This window comes from Passer montanus, unplaced genomic scaffold, assembly GCF_014805655.1.
Source record: "Passer montanus isolate IOZ18808 unplaced genomic scaffold, ASM1480565v1 scaffold61, whole genome shotgun sequence".
NCBI lineage: Eukaryota > Metazoa > Chordata > Aves > Passeriformes > Passeridae > Passer > Passer montanus.
The window spans coordinates 84,533-106,776 of record NW_024371149.1 but is presented as its reverse complement, the minus strand read 5'-3'; the positions used below and the strand labels follow the sequence as shown (position 1 = coordinate 106,776).

Below are 22,244 nucleotides of genomic sequence, written 5' to 3'. Positions count from 1 at the left end.
GGATCATGTGGGACAGCTATGTGACACTGTCTAGTGTGCAATAACAACCCTGTTTTTCAGGAGCAGCAAAGAAAAGGGGTGATCGTGGCTTCGGACAGTAACTTTTCCATGGCTGTTGCTTACCACGCCTCAGAGCTCCGTGTTCCCGTGTTTGTCATCCTGTCCACCAGCACGGCTCCGGCCAGGGTCAGGATGTGCCGCGACTACGGTGCCATGGTCATCTCCTACGGCACCACTGCCAAGGATTCCCAGGTGCACGCCCGCAGGCTGGCCCAGGAGAACGGCTACCTCTACCTGGAAGAGTGAGTGAGAGCCAGGCACATGAGAGGGATCTGATTAGACCCCTGCACAGCTCTGCAAAAACAATTAGTTTCATTAAAATGTTATCACAGCTCATCCACACGCTCCTCTTACCTGGAATGTGGACAGTTACACATTCCCAGGCACAAATCATTCTTTCTGTAGCAGCTGGGGATGGAGACCAAGATGAAACACTCTTCTCTGCCCCTAAATTAGACAAACTCTGTGATTTCTATCGGCTGATATGATGGTGGCTATAGTTTAATTCTTTAGTAACTCTGTCAGAAAGCATTTAGGCTAGTGTTCATTCCTGGTCCTCTGAAGTTAGGAGGGTAACAGTCAATCGTTAATGCAAACGGTTCAGTGGGATGGTGTGGAGCAAGAGAAGGTTAAAGCTCTAAGATTTTCACATATCTGGTGTGAGGAACAAAACTGATACTGCCCTGAAAAAAAGATGAGACTACTTCAGGGATACACTTAAAGTAGCTAAGGATGAGCATAAATCTAAATTTGAACTATTTGAGGTCACTGGACAAGGCAGATGTAACAAAAATATAGGTAAGACAGGCAAAAACACTTAGAACTCATATATTTTCCCATTTCTCTTTAATCTCTGTAGCCTCTTATGCATTCTCCTCCCCCCTCCCTCCCCTTTTCTTTTTTAACCTTTCTTCAGGAAAGATTTCCAAAAGCACAGAGGGGTGAATCATTAACAGTGGTCCCTCTGATAGCCTAAGCTGGAATGTTATTGTCCCCCTACCATTGCTGCTTCTGTGCAGGTTTCATCCCACTCCTGGTGTTTGTATGGTGTCTCCTGCAGGGAGTGCCCATTCCCCTCCAGCTCCCAGGCACTGCTGCCTCAAACACAGTCATGGTGCCTGGGTAGAAGATGCCAGAATGAGCAAGTCCTCACTTCTGTCCCAGCTGGTGTATTGGGAAGGCAATACTACAAACTGTGTTGTTCAACTCCTCTGTTAGCTCTGCAGCAGCCAGTGACACACAGGGCTGGTTCCTGGGCCTGGTCTGCCACCATGGGCAGAGTCTTGTCCCAGACTGGGATTTTCAGTGGGGAATGAGGTGCCCCGAATCCCAGTGAATTTTAAACACTTCTAAACCACAGTTTTCCATAATTTGGTGATTCTCAAATTTCTGTCAGCCATCTTTCAATTGATGTGTTAACCTCCAGCTAGCTTGCATCAACTATCACGTTCACACAAAAGAACTAAACTATTTTATTGTAATTTGATGTTTAATCTTCCCCTCATCCCTAAATAATGATTTAAGTTGCATAAGGTAGATATTCTCCAGATTCATGAAGCTCCAGGGACAATGCATATGTAGAACTTCAGCATCCAACACTGAGGAACTCTAAATGTACACACTACCATTCATAATATTAAAGCACTCTGATTTATTTCAGGTTTCAGGTTACAAGAAACAAGTTGTTTAATCTGTGACTCTGTTTAATTAAAACCCCACAGATGCAATTTTTTACTGGAAAAGGAAGAAACCCCCCACTTCAGTTGTAAGGCTTTTCATCATGGGAAATATATGAAAAATACTTTGTTAGGTGTAGACCTGAAAAGATTTCCCAGTGTAATGTATGCCTTTATGGATAGCCAGTCTTCTCCAGTGTGGGTCTGACACACATTCTTGTCACTTGCCAAAGCTGTTTGTAAAATACCAGCTGAGCTTCCAAGTGTTAGAACGGAACTTCCAAAATGTCACTGTATTTCAGTTTAATTCTAGCTTGGATACAATCCCTAGCAATTTGGTCTCTGGCTGTCCTCACCCAGGAATTCCTTCTGCCCTTCCTGAAGCAGACCCTACGTGACTGGGTTGGGCTGTGCCTGCAGGAGTGATGCCCTGCAGCTGGGTGTGTCACTGTCAGCTCTTCCCATTGCTTGAGTGCAATTAAAATACTGTGTCATGAAAATGATCATGCAAGAATTCAAATAGATGAAGGAAGGACACTTTTTACTCAGTTGCAACTTCCTGGGGAATCCCAGGAAGGAAATGTGATTTTTCAGATTGGAATTCAATCATTTCGTCTGCCTAATTGCTGCCTAGGTGCCATGAAATTGTTTACTAACTCTAGGGGCTCAGGACCTCATTATAAATGCAATGTGACTATTGCCAATAACTAACTCAGTACCTCTGTGAGGCTATGAGAAGCATTCCTTTGTGAATCAGGGAGGAAAGAGTGCTGCAGGTGGAATTACACACCTTCCATCCTTGAGAACCCAGTTTTTTCTTGTGTAACTCCATATCTAAATGCTGATCAAACCTGATTATTTCTGATCTGGTTAGGCTGTTGCTCTATCCAACAGACTCTGAGTTCTTTACTAGGAACAGATAGGAGCAGAGCCTTCTAGCTGCCACACCAAAACTGCATTGGAACACTAAAGCCTGACAGCCCATCTTTGACTGCTGGTGTACCACACATTTCAGAAGGCAAATGTCCAAGTTTCTAGCTTGGGCTCAAAAATGCTTGTTTCACTCTACAGTCTTTAGATTTATCTGCCCTCTTCTTTCATTTTGCCTCAATGGCATATGATATATTTTTTACTTTCAAAAAGCAAAAGTTATCAGTCACAATGCAAAGAAAATCACCTATTTTCTTATAAAAGCTGATGGCTGATCAGAGAACTGATGTTTCAACAGGATGTTAGCAGGTAAAACATAATGATCTGAATTATTGACTCAAATTGCTAATAACTGTCTGTGCTCAGAGCAGTCTCATTTGGACAGTTTTCAGTTGCTAGAGAGGCTTTATTCCTTCACTGAATATCCCAAGCCTTCACTCATTTTTGCAGGTCCCCTTGTATCCCATGTTACTATGGCAGGGGTAGCTCTACAAACTTGGATCTGAATCTTATTTGAGAAAAAGTCTACAGAATTGTTCAGGAGGCCAGTGATACGTTTTGTCACATATAAGGGGGAAGAGAGAGCTCCATCAGTATCTTGATGGAGACAGTAAATACAGGCATACAGTTACTCATTCCACTATGATTTCTTGCCTTTGTCTTTGGCTGTGCTGCAGGAGTGGAAGTTCATTAATTGTATCCTTTCTTGTGTATCCTTCTTCTTTGTCCTGAAGAATTTTCTGTGTCTTGATATATATGTGAGGTAACTTCTCAAGAGCCTTGGTCTCCTCCTTGCAGGAATTTTGTGCTCCTACACTGAGCCTCTCTGTGCCTGTCTGACAGGTACAGTAATAAAAACAGTTTCCCAGTACCCAAACATCCTTGGGTCAAGTAAATCAAGTACAGCCATTGGATCTACAGTTCTGTTTGCTAGAAAAAGCAGAATATTCAGAGAGCTCATATTTATTTTCTTACATGTAGTTCTACATTTACATCATTACTAATTTGTAAATAAAATGCAAACCAGCTTTTAGAAATAGATCCAAGTCAGTCATGACTGTGTAGTGGAGTTTTCTTTGATTTTTTGTGCTGCTTGTCCATATTATTTTTACTACATTTGCCTTAAAGTATTTTACCAGTAAATATTTTGGCATGACTAAATGCTTTGCTTAATGCAAAGGTATCAGATCTTGGCCCTGGACTGTAGAAAGACAACCCTAGCAATCTCTTTGATATTTGTGAGGCTGAACACACTGCTCATTTCTCATGAAAATTTCCATTCACCACAAACACTAAATCCACTGATAAGTAAAGAGAGGATTTCTTTTTGAGACTTTGCTTGTAGTTTAGACTGCAGCATTTAAAATTTATGAAGCTGAAGGTAGTGCTGGCAATGGAAATATGACTTCTCCCTGCCAGTTCTGTAAACCCCTGATAACAATGGGAGTTAAGTGCTCTTCATCTGAAGATTGAGGGGCTTGTCTATAGCACAAGTTTTCTCTCAGTAGGCAGCAGGATGCTGTGATCCACCTGATGGCACCATCCTGTTTCTTCACCTCCTCCCCTCATGTGCTGCTGATTTACTCTCAGATTTATCTTTTTCTGCTGAACAATGTCTTGAAAGTAGTAGATGGAATTATTATTACAGCACTGAGAACTGTGACCTGTGCTGATGTTGCCCTCCTTCCCCCAGGGAGGACAGTGCTGTGTACCTGTCAGGCCTGGGAACCGTGGGGCTGGAGATGTACGAGCAGGTGCCAAAGCTGGACGCGGTGATTTTCCCTGCAGGAGGCCACTGTGGCTTGCTGGCAGGGTCAGCTGCTGCACTCAAACACCTCAACCCACATATTTCTGTAATTGTAAGTTGCCTTTCACCTATTAAGCTTTGTGTTTGCGTGGTTTTCACCACAGCTGTTTACAAAAGACACTGGTATCTAGTGACACTTGCAGAGACTGCCTGTGCTGGGGACAGGAACTATCTGATCCCATGGGCTTTGCCTCAGAGAAGACCCTGTAAGAACCAAGGAAGTTCCTGTCCTTTGGCTGTTTGGCTGGATTTAAGAGAAAAGTGTGGGAAGACTTTTCCTAAGCAAATAAAATCCAGTTCTGTGTTTTGAAATAAGTTCTTACTGGAAAAGTTTGGTCCTAAGTAAGCCATAGAATAAGTTTAGTGGTAGCACAGTTGTTTTGCCACTTGAAATTAATTGTTAATTTGAACAGGAACTTTCTGTAGATTTTGCTGTCTACTTTGGTGGCAACTTCTGTTACAACTGGTTCAATAAAAAAGTGACGACATCTCTCTTCCTCAGGGAGTTGAATCTGAAAGTTTCCCAGTATTGCAACAGTCCTTAAAAGCTGGCCACCCAAATGATGATCAGGCCTGCAACAATCATCACTTCTATGGAGGTGAGAAAATGCAATATTCTTTTGGAGGTAAAATAAAGGTTGTAACAGGTTTCTCCAACTATATTATTTTCTCATTATTTCAGTTCAAACATATTTTTAAGGAGTTCTCTGAAGAGTCAGAATTTAGTTCAAGCTGTAAGAGCAACTTCTGTCGCATTTTCCCCCACACCATGATGGGGTAAAATATTATTTCCAGTGTACATGAATACTTAGAAATATGAGAGTATTTGTCTGAACATTGTGCTCACACACAGCATCTAAACCAGTGAAGTCAATGGGAAAGCTCGTGTGGAAAAGGCAGGAAAACGATGCAGTGCTTAAATATTTAGACACAACTGTTCTCAGAACAAAAGTGTTTATAAATGGTAGAGTTGATTTGCTCAAAAAACCTCATCTGTTAAGCAATTTAAGAACATCCTGCTTGCCTGATGTTCAAATCTGTGTATGTTTTGGATTAAATGGGAGTTTTGTAAGAAGCTTCTAATTTCTCTTGGTTACCTCTGCCTGTGTCTGCACTCTTAGCCAGCTGTCCTGCTGGAGTTAACAAGCCCAGTGCCATGTTTAGGTCTCCTCTCCTTCAATCCTCATTGAGCAGTGAAAAGCACTGGGCTGCAGGGTCACTCCCACACTGCAACAATACCAGTGAAGTATCAGAAGTTTCTTGAAGGGGTCCAAAATGGCAAAATCTTCTTGTGAGGTTTGGTCTTTCATTGCCAAACACATTTCTGTCACATGAAAAAAATCAAGCAACTTAAGGTCATGTAACAGCAGTGTGCTGCACTCATTAAGGGCAAAAACCAGCCAGGACTCTAAAAAAATCTTGAATATGTCTGAAGCAGCCAACTTCATATTTTTGTCTTTTGAAATCTGCAGATGTGAGTGGAGTTTGCTTTGGCAGCAATTCTTTGCAGCTGACTGGGAAGCTTGTGGATAAAGTTGTTGCTGTGAGGTAGGTGAAGAAAAACAGTGACATGAATAATACTGAATGCATGTTTTTGTATATGAAAAATGCAATGTGCAGACAGGGGTACTGTGGGGATGTGGGTACCTTTCCTTCCAAGAGGGGCACTGAAGACTTTGAACCCAGACCCACAAACCATAAAAATCACAGAATATCTCAAAGTGGAAGAGATCCATGAAGGATTATCAAGTCCAACTCCCAGCTCCTCACAGGACTACCTAAAACGAAGTGATAGGAGTAAAAGTATTGTCCAAACTCACCCTTTGGCCAAAATTTCACCTGCCAGCACTACCTGGTCACGCTCAGGGCGTAAAACACTTGTGTTCTATAGCACCAGAACAACAGTCCTTGACAAACCTCTTCTAAATCTTCACAAAAAGGCCGCATTTGTGGAATATACTTACTACTAGGATTTAGGTAATACTTCTCGTGAACAAGCCATCCTGTCTTTCAGTTAGTAATGAGTCTGAGATGTGCATTCACCCCCAGCAGCACAGCATTCTGTAACACCACCTTGGGATCACATGTATCTGGGTGCATGGCAAGAACCCAGTTACCCATAAATGCATTATCTTCTGCTTTTGGGAACTCTTTTGATTTGTTTTGACCCAAGTCTCTTGCTTTCAGGGAGGAGGACATCCTCATTTCAATGCTGAGACTGCTGGAGTACGAGCGAGCCACGGTTGATGCAGAAGGGGCCATTGGCCTTGCAGCACTGGTGGCAGGGAAGCTGCCTGAGTTGAAGGGTAAAAGGTACAGCAGCTATTGCAAACGGGGAACTGTGGCAAAAACATAGGACTGAGCACCTTGGTTCTAGGAAATTATGAAAATCTACTTGTTCTGTGGGCGACCAGGCAGTTCCTGCCCCTGAACTGCCAAGGGGCTCATTGGTGGCAGAAATTTCAGACTGACTGGACTGGTCACTAGTGGTAAGATTGTGCTGAATCAGACAAATGCCAGCCTGGAGACCTGACACACCTTGTCCCTTTCCTCAGTTCAGATATTTTGGGGAAAGGCAGTTACATCTCCACGAGGCATCATTGCACCTACCAGGACAGTGTCCTGCTCTTGTCAGCCTGTTGTCTCCTCTTGCCCCACTTGTGGAATCCAGCCCTGTCTGTGGTGGGACAGGAGCTGGGCTGTCTGCTGCAGTGACCCAGTGGCACCTGCCTCCCAGTCCTGAGAACTGTCCACAAAATCAGAGGGATTATCCTTGTGCTTAGTGTTCAACATGTGGCCAAGTGCTGCCTTGCCCCTCAGCTTGAGGACTCAGCACTTAAGTGGATTGAGCCTTGGCTCAGGTCATAGTCCAGAATGTATTTAAACATAATGCCCTCAAGACAAAATAAAATCTCTAGTGCACAGAATTGTACACTAAAATACTGCTGAGACAATTCTTCAGAAGAGGTTGACAGTACACACAGAGCAGCAAGATATTTTAGTACAGCTACAATAAAAGGAAAAATGCAAAGAGGTTTGGTTTGACTCTGCAGAGAGAGATTTTCATAGACCAATCACATGGCTCTTCACTTGCACTTCAAACATTTCTGCACTCATTTTTCAAGGTTGTGATCAATTTAATCAATGGTTACAGAAAGCCTTGAACATAAATTTTGTGTATCAGTAAGAGGCTGAAACTTAGGACTTCCAGGTGAGAATTATGTCAAATTCTTAAAACTTGAAACCTAGACCTACAGTGGTCCAGCTAATTATCTCTAACAAAACTCAAATCTACAGGAAATGTAGAAATGAAAACAACATTTCAGACCAACTAATTCTAGGCCTCTCCTACCTGCTCACAATGGATGCTGAGGCAGGAGCCCTCTCATCTGTAATACTTATTGAGGGGAAGTTCTAGCAGGCTGATATTGGCATAGTCTTTCTGATTTATAGTTCCTTTGCACAGGCAAGTGCTAATCAAAACTCTTATTTTCCTGTCTGTTTTCAGAGTGGCAGTTGTTATATGTAGTGGAAACCTGGAATTACATTTGCTGCAACAGTGCATATCTCGTGCCCTGACCCTGGATAACAGAGTGTGCAGATTTTCCCTTGTGATTTCTGACTGCCCAGGAGACATGTCAAAGCTACTGGAGATTTTGGCTCGGGAGGAAGCAAGGTAAATTAGACTAACAGTTGGGAAATATAATCAGAGACTAGCACAAAGATTATTAAAGATTAGGAAGTGTTTCCAAACATCTTTGAAGCCAAGTCTGTAAGTAATTAATTAATCAAAGGTTTTTTCTTGTTATATTGCAGAAAAGTTTTTATTTCCTTTGTTTTTTTTCCAATCTGAAAACACCTTTGTAGCATTGTAGAACTGTATTTTATTCAGAAAGAAGGAAAGATATTTACTCTCCAAACACTTTCAGAAACTGTTTTGCAGTGACAGGGGATTGTTGTGATCTCTAATTTGTCCCTTATTTGATCTAGAGTTTTGGATATCAAACAAGAACGCACGTTTGTGACATCTGAGCTCTTCACTGTCAAGGTAAGAGGAGATGCAATTTCAGTTTCTCTAATAGTACTGGCCTCCCCTGGTTTATTCTGTTTCCCTCTCTATGCCTATGTTGAAGAAGTCCAACAGGGTGTGCACAGTGTCAGAGATTATTTCCTCTGTGTTATACAGCTTCTTGCCAAACACTCAGCAGGCATATAAATAACACAGGACCAGTTTTACTTGCTGTTGCAACACCCTGGTGAACTACTCCAGGTGTTGCATTGCCCTGTTGCTGGTATGAACCCTCCTGACACGTGTGGCAGGAGCTGGAGGAGGTGAGCAAGCTGCAGCATCCATCCAGAACTTGAAGAGCCAGCTGTGTAGGCTGGCTGTAATTGTCTGACATGTTTGTCTCAAAGCAATGTAGAGAACACCCTTACTCTTAAGGAATCCTCGTTTTAAACTAGGGACTCAAGTTTTGTTTCTTAGCCTTCAAGAGCACAGAGGAAAGCCTATGTTTATTTATTCCTTTGAGTATTGGATAATTGGATGCAGAAGCATTGAAGAGGTGTTATCAGCTAATGGTGTCTCTTAAAAGAACCATTTGTCTCATGGTGCATCTCTTATTTCAACTGGTTTGGCAAAGGTGTGGTCCTACTGATTTCATGCTATTGCTGTCCAGGTCCAACCTTAGTTTGTGAAACCCCAGATCTAAGTCAAATTAGAGATCTTTGCTAAACAGGCTCATAATTGGGGTGCAGAAATGTTACTGGGTAAGGAAGTTCATTGATTTTGGCCTTTAAATTTAATTTCCCACCTGGATGCAAAAGCCTGCTCAATATTTTGACTTGCAGATTTAAAGAAGAGGCAGAGGTACTATGGTACATGATATCATCAATATCTCAAGCATCTAGGACTTAACCCACATTGTTCTGCAGTGGGCCATAATGACAAGACAGCTCACTGCTTTGGCTGATTTGGAGATAGTGTGACACTCGCTGCATGAGGTGGATAAATCCCTCTGAGTGACTAACTTAGCTCTGGAAATGCTTTTCACTGAAGGCTGGAGTCAATAAAACTTGTAAATCTTAGAAAGTTTTCAATGCCATTTTTATGGAGTGAGGCTTGTAGTTTTTACTAATGCTATTAAGCAAATCGAATGACATCTACTGTCTTAGGTGTTTCTTTTTGTTTGGTTGGTTTGCTTTGCTTTTTTTTCAGTAAATACAGGCTGGAATGAAAACAATGCCATATACTATTCTCTGCACTTTAAACACAGTGTAATTTCACTTCAAGAATCTGACAGTGTTGTGCAAAAGGGTTGAAGGGAGGAATTTGCATCCCTGAATAATTTAATTGGATATTGGATTTGTATGATGGCTTTCAATCAGTCTGGGAGAGGCTATTGGATAATTAGATGTGAAGTACAGAGCAGTGACCCAGACGTACAGACCTCTGCAGGCAGCTCTATCTGGTGATATCTAGAGAATTGTGAAGCTTTCTTTGAAAATTAAAGCATGTGTAATCAAAAAGGGTAAAATACAGAGTTTATATGTAAGCATCAAAATGAATTTGCTCTATCCAGGTACAAGAAAAAATACCTATTTTCAGAGTAAAGCTAATACCTGTGAGGGATGTTTTGGTTTTTTCTTTGTTGTTCTAAAAGCCAAAGACCTGTGTCATCAAAATGTTTTATGCATTTGTTATATAAAGTACAACACATAAAATAATGCATGAATTTAAACCTGGGTCAAGAGCCAAAATTACCACCTTGTGCTGTACTGGCAGTAATAACAAGAAAGGTATTGCAGCTATACCCATTTCATTCTGACTTTAATATGGACTTTTGACTGTGGATGTAGATTAGGTGTTTGACAGAACAGAGCAACGAGCATAGATGCTGATTTGAAACACCAAATCTGTCCTGTCAAGGTTGTTGCCTCAGTATTTAATCATCCTTTTAGATGTACCCTTTTATTTCTAAATAAAAAGATAGAAGTTTGGCTTCTGGTTGCTTATCAGGATGACAGAGCTGCTTTGGTTGGGTTTTTTTTCCATTGTAGTGAAATGCCTTCCTGGGTTAGTGTTTGTTCATCTGTGTGTCCTCACACTTGGAACACTCTGTGGGAAGATCCTTGCTGATAGTCTGATTTATTAAAAAGTAAGGACTTTCTAAAATGAAATTTTATGTTCAAACTATACTTCTGAAAAAAAAAATTGGAACATTTTACTGGCAAAAATAACAGATGTTTTTCTTTACTAAAAAAAAAAAAGACAGAATACATCTATATTAGAGTAAGAAGTGGTGTAGAGAGATGAGCTGCTTGTGTTCCATGGAATGTTATGGGAATTTCTTTAGGATTCTGCCTGCCCATACCTCCAGTTTAGATTCTGTTCCCTTCTGACTCATTCTGGATTTCTTTCTCACAGAGGACTACACCCTAATTCAGTCTTACCTGACTGGTTAGGAGACTACTTCCAAAGTCCCTATATTGAAACAGATAACTTAGTAAATCAGACAAATTACCAGTCTGGTAGGCTTCACATTTTACGCTTGTGGAGGTTAGATGCCTGGGAATATCTCGACAGAAAAAAGATCTGAGCTAATGAAATCATCTGATATCACCAGTTAACTGGATACAGATATCTAAAGGACTACCCAATTCATGGGAGGAAGCTGCAACTTGCTTCTGTGGACTTTCTCTGTTCTCCATCAGTAATATTCCTCAGATTCAATCGCTACAATTTATCGCTTAAATTGCTTCCATATGTAAACCTCCTCAAAACCATTTAAGTCCCTTTAATTTCATATTACTATTGGCTCAGAGAGAAGTCAATGAGCAAAATCAATAAGCAGCTTAATAAAGTAGGGACATTCTTTGCTATGAAATAGATCAGCATCTTGCCTGCTTAATAAATGTATCATTTTTGGACTCGGGCAACCTAGTTTAAAAAAATTTCCTTGAGCTCATCAATTTTCTAGAAAAGTCTTCTCACCACTGAAACTACAGCATAATCAAACTGGCAAGTTCAAGAGGGTTCTGCAAGGTCTTGAATTGCCCCAGCAGCTTTTCAGTGGGTGGCAGTGCTCCCTCTGAGCTCCCTCCTGTCTGGCATTATGGGTTCTCTGGTCTGTTCACTTCAGACCTCTTGGGAGCTTCACTGTGCTGTGGTTTTGAAGAATTTGGAAGAGAGTGGCTATAAAAAGAACATCCACAACACTACTTTTCCCCCCCTGTCTGTGCACAAAAATGTTAAATCATAAATCAAATATTTCCTTTTCTTTTCAGTAACATTACACATTCTCCCAGTGGTGCTGAAACTCCTGGCTTTGTGTGGTATAGTGCCTGTTTTTCTCATACAGTTCATTCACCTCAGGCCAGAACTCAATACATTATTGTAGTCTGCTCTGGTCAATTTGAGTAAATTCATTTGTGCCAACTTGCATTCTGTAAAGGATGGAAGGGAATATTTTGGGTTAGAGTCCCCAGTTGCCAACATATTGCCTGTTAGTGACCTGTGAAGAAAATACACAGGAGCAGGCAGCTGTACAGCTAAGGTGTGCAGAAGGATGCTACCATTCCCAAAGCATTTCCTGCATGACCCTGGGCAAGGCTCTGTTTGCATTGCCCACTGCATGTTCCATTCCCCAGCTGCAAAGTGGAGACACTGGGAGTGGGAAGTTCCACACTCCATTTTTTTCTGAGGCCCTCCAGAAGTATTTGGTCATGTTCTTTGATGGCATCCACAGCAGACTGTGGCACAGGGCAGCCTGGCCCAGCTGGAGAACGAGAGGCTGGCCCTGGGGAGGGTCTGAGTGTTTCTGTTGGGTTATTACCTGCCTTACGTAATGTGCCTGCAGCTTGTTCCTGCTCGTGCTCACCCACCTGAATGCCCCAGTTGCCAAAAGATAAGGGCTCAGGTTGCACAACCACTGAGAGCTGCTGCACTCTTTCTCAAGCATGCCTTTGCTCTGACCATGGGGACAATCTGGCAGCTAATCCCCAAACCATCAAGTGAGCTGCTGTTACCAAATAATCGGTAACGTGAAGTAATCTACACTGGGTGTTTACCAAATAATTCAGACAATTGCCCAGTTGCTGATTTTTTTTTAAGAAGCCCCTTTTTCTAAATACAGAACGGAAACCAGTGTATATAAATCAAGTTTTCACTCTTAACTCCAATGACTTTCAAGCAAACAAACCTACAATGTTGTTAAATGTGGTGTTTCATGAATACTAAGTTATGCAAAAAGACAGCTTAAGATGACCAATATGGTTTCTAGAATTAAAGAAGCAGGATACAAAGATTCAATGATGAATCACAGACATAAAGAACTACACTAGTTACTTAGGATTAGCTTTACACGGAGCCTGGAAAAGGACAAAAGACTGAAATCTCTTGATTCAGCAGTACTACTCAAATTTCCTCTGCTCTCTAACATTGGCTCAGCATGTCCCCCCACTATTTTTATTTGCACACACATCCTACAGATAGTAGGCATCAGGGAGCTGTGAGGCATGTCAAATTAATTTTTAAAATCTAGAAAAATATGATCTAAAAGGCAAAATGCTTTCACTATGAGATCTTGCAGCTAGAGGTGCCCACCCTATTCAGAACAGAACTTTGCAAATTTCTTCCTTTTGTGAAGTTAAGAAATTTCCTCTCTTTGAAGCCAGTTTAATTCCTAAGAATATTTAGATTTATGCATCTGGGTTTTGGTGTTGCACAGCAATAACTTGTAATCAATTTTTTCCTTCAATACTTTTTTAGCCTTTGTCCTATTTCCTCAATAATTCCAGTCATTAAATAAGCCCCACAAGCCATCAATATTCAGTGAAATCTCTTCTGTCTTTAATTTTAACTTGTATGCTGCTCTGAAAAAAACTTACAGGCTGACTAAACCCTTTGGCTGGAACGTATCTTTAGATTACCTGTCACAGGGAATGGAACTTTAAATACAATAAAAGATCAGTCTATCTGGTTATTTTAATGGTCTTACTGGGCCAGACTATTATTTAATTAATTAATTCAGCAAAGATATTATATGCAGGAGAGAAATTAATAAAATGCATTCTATTATTTGTGGGTCTGTGGGGTTTTTGATACACAGAAAAGAAAGGTGTGCTGTGCACAGATGACCCCACAGCCAATAAGAGCTCTGCAGGTTCAAAAATCCCATGTATAGTTCTGAGGGCTTATCAGTATGAAATAAGTTTAAGGTAAAATTTCCTCTGCCTTGTCTGTACAGGAAAGATCAGGCAATAGCTTCCATTATTTATTCTTAAATAAGACCATTTTGGGGCACTTTGCTCATTGATAGCTGTGCAACCTCCTATAGCGAGTGGTACTGGGATGCTTCTGCATCCCACATGAAATTTAACCTCATAAACTCCCTGTGAATGTGAGGGTTACCCTGTTGGACACGTGTAAATTATGTGTCCCAGGTGAAGCAAGCAAGAGAGAAAGTTTATAAAAGTATACCTGCAGTGTAAATGGGCTTATTCTAAGCAAGAAAGTAAATTCTTGCCTTCCTTGCTGCTGAGATCTGCAGCTGCCCTGAGGTGTTGTGTGAGTCTCTCTTCACTCCTGCTGGGACCAAATGTTCTCTGTTCCTTTCTTTGATGACTGTGAAAAATCAGGTGAATTTCTAGGGCAGTCTCTCTTCACTCCTGCTGGGACCAAATGTTCTGTTCCTTTCTTTGACAACTGTGAAAAATCAGGTGAATTGCTGGGGTTGTTTTTTATCACTTCTGCTGCTGTTAGTACTTTTATGATACACTGCAGCATAGTATCTCCCTTATCAGCTGCTGGTTGTTGTGCATGCTTAGGACAAAATGACAGTGAGTGTTTATCCAACCTGCTCGCAACTCTGGCTCCAGTCTAGTGAGGTCTGCCTGGTTTCCATCATGAGCAGAAAGGAAAGGGCAGAGAGGATAATTAGCCATAAATCAAAATGCTTCCCCATGCTTGCTCCCAGGGCAGAGCAACAGCTTGCTACCAGACATTCAAGGCTGAATCTGTCACATCCAGACTGGTTTCAGGAGCAGCAATTGATTTACTCAGGACAAAACCAGCATGATTACTATGGAAGAGGAAAAATCTTGTTGTTTTAATTACTGACTCCATGTGTGTGTCCCCTTGAAGATATGATTGCAAAGCTTTAGGGATTTTACATGAACCAGGGAATGGTGCTCTCAGATACTTTTCCCAATCATTGTGTTCTCTCTCCTTTCCTCATTATTTCTTGTCCTCTATGACTGTCCTTCTCTTGAGATTAAATCCCACTTTTTTGAAGAAGAAAGAAATTAACATCTAATTTGCATTCCAAAGAACCAAACAAATAGAACTATGTGCAGCACAAGAGGCAAAGAATTACAAGACCAGATCAGAATTGTGGCTTATTTCATGATGGGTATTTGGGAAGCTGTAGCCAGTTTTCTAATTAAGTGAGCTATGGCTATTTAGATTAACTTGGAGTGTTAGTGTTTTATATTTTCATTCAACAGTTTTGCTAAAGGTTTATTGTTATTTTAAGACAGTTCCAGAAAGCATTGTTTCAAAGTTCTTATTTAGAAATGTCCTTGTAAAGGAACTAGAGTGTTTTTTGCCTAGTTGCTTTCTAAAAGGGATGCAGCTCTGATGGGAACATTTTGACAGGGCATGTCTGGAACAGCCCACCATCAGGTTATCATGGCTTGTTGTTTCTCTCTCTGTAAATTTGCCTCCTACAATGAACTCTGTAGCTGCACTGTGACTCATCTTGGGTCCTTTCCTTGCTAGATTTCCACGTTTCTGTGAGGTCTTTTCCCCATGTGGCACTTTCAGCATCGGTGATTATTCCAGCAGGACTAGCAGTAATGGAAGTTAGGAGTTTGAAGTATTTGAAAATTATGAAGTCTACTTTTCCTTCTGTGCCTTTACTTTGGTGCCTCATCTTTGCTAGTGCCCAGGCTTTCAAATGATAGGGCAGAAATGTGAGTATGCAAAAAAGAGAGATTATAGAAAAATTGAAAAAATGCCATTGAAGTTATTTTCTTTAGTGGCTGCATGACAGGATTTCAATAGTAACTGTGGAGGCAAGTGAAGAATTTTAAAAAAACTATCAAGATTGGTTTTGCCCAAGTTGTTTTATTTAGCAGTACAACAGCCATAAAAGAAAACTGAACATGATGCAATAAGCAAACAAAAAACAAAATTAAGCGAGAAGGTGTGTGAAAAGTGAAACCAGCCAAAATACTGCAGAGATTATAAAGAACTGGGGGATAACTCCATGACAGACAAGAGAAGGAGAATACACAAAGCTTGAAGGATGGAGGTACTGGAACAAATCCTTGCCAGAAATACAGAAATGTGATAGAGGTGGGTGAGGTGGCAGCAATGTCACGTAGAGGGAAAGGAAAAGAGGAGCTGCTAACAGATGTCTTCATCAGAGGCCAAGAGCAGAGAGGTACCTTGCCCAAGAGCCAGCAGAGGATCAGCCTGTCTTCTTTAAACTTTGAAGGCAATAAAGTAGGGTTTTGGAAGGTTTTATGGTCATGCAGATGGGCTGGAAGAGCCCCAGATGTCTGCAATGTCAGTTCTCTTACCTGCATAGACAGCGGATGTGAGAGCCAGAGTTTTTGTTTTGAACTGATTGTTTTTATGAGTGTATTTTAGGTTTAAGTTGGAAATGGCTTTGTCTGAGATTGCTGCCATCCCATCAGAAATGATCCTAATTCTTTTTCCAGGTGATCTGCACTGTGGAGACCAGAGACAAGATCCACACAGCCCAGCTGAGGAACGCGCTCCTGGAACGCTACCCCACAGCGGCCTGGACTGAGCGGTGACGGGCACAGCGCAGGGGGGCACGAGGGCCTCTGACAAGCACTCTGCAGAGCCCCAGCCTTGAGGCTTTCACAACAAATATTGTCTTTCAAAGCTGAACAGTTAGCAAATAGTTTCAGGATATTTATTTCCTGCTCAAAATGTAGTAAATGTCTTTGGGGAGAAAAAAAAAAAGTTCAACTCAGACGTTAGTTTAGCTAAGAGAGCTCTTAGTCTCTGCTGGTGTTGGAATTCCTCAATTCATTATCAGCTGGCTGCCTGGATTTTGGCTAGTTTGTAGAACCCAATGATATTCCATAAACAGGGAGAAGGCATTTCTCTTTACATCTGAATATAGACCTCTCAAAGGTCTTCTGATTTTGATGCCCATTGTTGAAGTAATGCAGCTCCTTCTGCTGGACTTAGCCACATTACAAGTAGAGAAATTTTCTGTTTCCAAGCCAGAAACAGTTTTCTGTTTGCTAAATCTGCTTCAGGAGGTGTGTGGGGTTGAACATGACTATGTTCTGGTCTTTGCTACCATGTGAGGAAAAATTATGCTAATAGAAGGTGATTTAAACACAGACAGAAAAACCCTTGGAAGATAAAAGCCAATATAATATTTTTTTCCCCAAGGGAAAATGATCCTATTTGCAAAATCAAATTCCAAAATATTTTGCAGAATTTGAAAAAAGTATTGAGTATGATTAGAGCTCATAAATGGAACACAAATATATTTCTTCCCTCTGCTTTTGGAGACTCAGTATGAAAAGTAGCAACTGGCTTGTGTTTCTATATAAAAAGGGGTCTCGCTATCCATGTGAATTTTGTAAATAGCATTCCACTGATTATCTTAGTCTGTCTAAAACAGGCTCTATCCATCTCACCTGACAGATTGAGTACACTGTTAATAGTGACATATATTTAAAGACCACATGTTAATAGGCAAAGGCAGTGCTGGGAGAAGAGGAAGCCTAAGTCTTAGGCACATGGCTAATGCAATTAACAAAGAACACATTGACCTAAATACCATTTTTATCACTAGAGGCAGAGACCAACTAATAATATAACAGAGTGGGATGGCAAGAAATATAAGAGAAGTTCAGGCCCTCTTCTGAATGTGCACACCACAGAGTTGTGCCTTTTAATTTGGGCAGAATTTAACTTCAGCTCTGGAAGACCTTACAGCACCTTCCAATACCTGAAGAGGGCCCATTGAAGAGGAAAAGTCCAGTCCCCTAAAGAGGAAAGCTGCACTGGACAAGGGGCAAAGGCTTTAAAGTGAAAGGGAGCAGATTTATACTAGGCATTAGGAAGAAATGCTTTACTGTGAGGGTGGTGAGGCTCTGGCACAGATTGCCCAAGAAAATGATGGATGTCCCATCCCTGGAAGGATTCAAGGCCATGTTGGTTGGGGCTTTGGGCAGTCTGGTCTAGTGAACAGAACTCCATGACAGGGAGGTTGGAACTGAATGGTCTTTGAGGTGCCTTCCAACCCAAACCATTCTGTGGTTCCATGATCCATCTCTCTCTGTAGCTTATACAGGCAAGATGGGATGAGAAGGGCAGCACTGTGGCTGTCTGCAGTAGAATTTTTCTAAGAAATAATCTGTTGCTCCTTCTTGTTGTAGTTCGCAAGGGAGTGGGAGTACAGAGTCTGACAAATGGTGGACAAAAACATAGTTTACAGATTTGGTCTGTTTCTGGAAGGACCATATTGGTTTGCACATGGAACTAAAAATTATTGATGTCCCAATGGTTAGTTTTGTTCCCTTCTTGCCAGCCAGAATGATGGGTATAGGCCTTGGTCCTGTAAATCACAGCTGTGTCTTTTCAGACACCATTCTTTTCTCCACTGTCAGGAGAGTTTAAAAATCTACATGGAAATAGATTACAGAGTCCATATTATATACTTGCTACTTCCATTGGAATGAGAAATGAACCACATCATTGAAGAGCAGCTTTGGGGATGAAAACCCACTACTGGTAAGGGTCTAACTACCCTCTCATGTTTTCTGGTAAAAGTCTCAGGAAATTTTGAGGGTGTCTCAGGTACCTGCATGAGAAGAAAATGGAGCTTTATAACCAAAGCTCTCAGTAGTGGCCAACAGGTCCTGCTGTCTGGGTATTTGGTTTAAAATTTTGTATTATCCTGGACTTTGTTGTTTTAGCTCAGAGCATTAACAACTTCTTTCCTTATCAGTGGGAACTGCATTTAGCAAGTCTTCACAAATCTGGGGCAAGAAGATGTAGCAGATAGAGCAACCAAAAATCAATGCACTTGAAATCACTATATGATTTTTGGAAATGTGTTTGGGGTGGAGGGAAGGAACGTGATGTCCAGAAGGTGCTTAAAATGTCAAACATGATATTTGCAGTTTGGGGTTTTTTTATTGTTTTAAGTATAAACATAGTTTAAAGTGTAAATCACTCTGCAGCAATAAACACTTTCTATGTGAATATAATAATACCAGAGGTGTTTTACATTCTATATTGCCTTTATTGAAGTCTCATTGGCTTAAAAGAAAAAATTAAGATCTTCCAAGGGGAAAAAAACAAATGAGACATTTAAATGAATGTATGCTTGGAAAGAATAATTAAATACCTGTGCTGCTAACCTTTTCCTTTTTGAATTATAATATGAAATATAATATGAAATATATGAATTATATGAATTATAATAATATGAAATATATTAACTATAATATGAAATATAATATGAAATATATGAATTATATGAATTATAATAATATGAAATATATTAACTATAATATGAAATATAATATGAAATATATGAATTATATGAATTATAATAATATGAAATATATTAACTATAATATGAAATATAATAAGATCTATGGCATTTCAAAGATCTGATAATGTGAGTTTGAATGTTTTATTTAAAGAAATATTTTTATATAGATTGTTCTTGTGTACCTTGAAAAAAACCTTTAATGATTATTTTAAAATTTCACTAATGGTTAAATCAGCAAAACATAAATCTAAGCATGTATTTATTTGAAAAATAATTAAAATTCTGCTATGCCACCTCAGCAATGAAAGATTTGTCATTCTCTCGTGTGATAGTGACAGCAGCCTCACTTTAAAAAATCAGAGTTAATATTTTTCTTTTAGCTGTCATTGACATTGCCTCAAAATCCACATCATTCATGCAAGGGGGAGCTCTGAGCTGCCAGGGAGGAGAAAGCAGCTGGGCAGGATGGCTGCTCTGTCCCTGAGTGGCGGCAGGGGAGGTTCCTGGCTGCTCCCCAGCGTGGTGGGAGTCAGCATGGGCTGTCCTCAGTGCAGCCTGGACCCTGCTCAGTGCAGCCTGGACCCTCCTCAGTGCAGCCTGGACCCTCCTCAGTGCAGCATGGACTATCCTCAAGGACTCTGTTCATTCCATGGACCCTGCTCAGTGGCACAGAAGGAGGTGCTGCTCCTTGCCCTGGGCCTGGCTGTGCTCCTGGGCAGCGGGCAGGCTGTGGGTGCAGTGTGTCCTGGGCTGGGCTCAGGTGGGTCAGTGAAGTCCATGGGACCAGCTGAGTCAGCTCTCGGGGATTCTCACTGCAATCATCACCAACTTTGGGGAACCTGTCCTTCACTTCCAGCGTGCCGCTGGCTAAAATGCACAGCCCTGTCTCCAGAGGCACAAGATGCCTTGACCCAGGTAGGTCACTGGAGCTAGGCCACTTTGGGAGCTGTCCTAGGCACGTGCTGCTTGTCAGGGGCACAGCACACTTCTTCCCAGGACTGTTGCAAACAAGGTGCATCTTAAATTGAAACAAAATCTCTTCCCACACTAATTCCTTAATATTTTCAACCAGGTCCTCTTAGCTGGGGATTAACATCTAAATCTCTGGCAGTACATGTTTTTGCAGCATCAGGAGCAGTTTATCTTCCCATGCAGGTGGCATGTCCTCACAGGCAGCACCTTGCCTTCTGGCCTACAGCTTTTGGGAGATTCACAAACTCCCCATCCTACAACACAGTAAGTGCATTTGGCATGTTATTGTTTAACTTTTGCTAGACCCAAACATAGGCATGTAGTTTACTGAATGGCAAACTAAACTGCAGCAATCTAGGGTTTGGCTGTAATTCCTGCCAGTCATTTATTGGATGGCTTTGGTTCTCCTACCACTTTCTCTGCAGTTTGTTTAACTCTAAGCAGTCTGCCATGTATAGGGTGTTGAAGTTTTTAGAGTTTTCTTCTATTACAAATCTTTGCTTTCATGTGCTCCCAAACTTTTGCTACATCTCAGAGGAGGAGGAATCCTTCACTACGTTGTGCCCACCTGAGCTGATGAATTTCCTGTTGTTCAAAAGCACTTATTTATTTTTCTTAAAGCTGCAGCAATAACTGGTGGCAGTATTTGGAAAACATTCTAATCAATTATGAATGTTGTGAAGTATGTCAAAAATTATGAACATCCCATACAACTAAGCCCATACAGTCTGACAGTCTAAAGAAACCAAGAGTCCTTAAGGAGAGAGCCAGATCAGTCACATCTGAGTGCATCCACACAAAGGATACAGGGGCTTGTCCTGTGCTGCTGATGTCTGAAAGCTCCTCTAAGTGCAGGCACTATGATTTACTTCTGGTTTACTTGCCTGGTGTTGGGGGTTGCAGGGGCAGATTGCAGCTGTGAAAATCCCTATCCTTCACACTTTTGAAATTTTGGAGAAGGACGTGGTTTTCCTTTTGATAAGAGGCCTAGAGTGTCTTTAAAAAGACATTTTAAATTGTGTAATTGCTAAACTTAGTAGACTGGTCACCCTGTGTATTTCCACAAGGGACACCTGAGTGGTTTTCATTTGTGAAAATGGTCTCAAAGAATGCTGATAAATGGTACAATAATGTTCCTTACATCTCTCTTTCCTCCTTTCCCCTCATGCATGTGCTGTAGGTATGTTTGGAGTTGCAGGGGCTGTGTGAGGTCCAGCGCAGTAAGTGAATTGTGTCATATTATTATCACTCTTCTGAGAAGCAGGAGTAAAGGAAATACTGAGGGATGTTGTTTATTTTGCTTTCAACAAGCTATGGTAATTTCTTGAGCTGTTCATGTGGCTCTTGCATAAAGAGACTGTACCAGAATGCCTACACCCATCAGACTGTGGGACTTGCCTATAGTGGTCAAATTCCCTGCAGACTCCATGGCAGTGACCCAGGAGCCCATTCCCCCAGCTTCACCAGGGCTCTCCTGCTCTGCAGGGCACCAGCTGCCCGGCCCCAGAGCAAATTAAATGGCCCTAATTAACCGGCACTTGGGTATTTCCAAAGTCTGGCTCAGCTGACTCCTGTTGTGTTTAGAAAAATCTAGGTCAGTGTGAAAAAGAGGCAAAGCAAGACAGCATATTGAGATTCTGAGAAGTTTTTCATCACTCCCTCACAAAATGAGCTACAGCCCTGAAAGCTTTAGAAGTAGTTTTTGAAAATGGGTGGGAGACCTCTCACTGCTTCTGTCCAGGCTCTGCAGTGTTTCTGAGTTGATGCTGCATGTCCTGATCTGCACATCCAGAACTCCCCAACAGAGCTTGATGTGAGCAGTGATTTGCCAGACATGATGACCTGGGTAACCTGACTTTAAGGGGTACACTCATTTACACATATTGTGATTTAAGGGTGAAAATGGATCTGGGTGGTTTCTTTGTTTTCTTCTGCAACAAAGCTACCAAGCAATCACAGCATAAAAGTACTGTTTTAAGTGAGGTGGTTCTGACTTGTATGAAATTATTTCTTTTGATCACCAATGCAGGCCAAATACGTAAATGAACGGGGGTGTTTTTTAATATGTCTAGAAAAAACAGGCACGGCTGCTTTTTAAATTTTCTTGGCATCTACTTTACATTGTTAATATAATGCATACCCAGTCCTGCACTTAGCTTTCATAGCAAGGGTTGTTTTTTATTTCCAATTTGAAATGGATGTTTAAACAGTATTTATTTTTCAGTGCTCTCACCAGCCAAG

The 22,244-nt window shown here is 41.2% G+C and overlaps 1 protein-coding gene across 2 annotated transcripts in view; it reads left to right on the top strand.

The window, feature by feature from the left end:
• Positions 1 to 17,399, top strand: part of LOC120510913 (putative threonine dehydratase) — a 30,156-nt gene extending 12,757 nt beyond the window's left edge. For both annotated transcript variants that reach the window (XM_039727273.1, XM_039727272.1), the window contains exons 4-11: positions 61 to 302; positions 4,360 to 4,525; positions 4,976 to 5,072; positions 5,946 to 6,021; positions 6,661 to 6,786; positions 7,982 to 8,149; positions 8,464 to 8,521; positions 16,201 to 17,399. In XM_039727273.1, the coding sequence (XP_039583207.1) occupies positions 61 to 302; positions 4,360 to 4,525; positions 4,976 to 5,072; positions 5,946 to 6,021; positions 6,661 to 6,786; positions 7,982 to 8,149; positions 8,464 to 8,521; positions 16,201 to 16,299 (1,032 nt within the window). In that variant the 3' untranslated portion in view covers positions 16,300 to 17,399. The remainder of the gene's footprint in view (positions 1 to 60; positions 303 to 4,359; positions 4,526 to 4,975; positions 5,073 to 5,945; positions 6,022 to 6,660; positions 6,787 to 7,981; positions 8,150 to 8,463; positions 8,522 to 16,200) is intronic.
• The last annotated feature ends 4,845 nt before the right edge of the window (positions 17,400 to 22,244 follow it).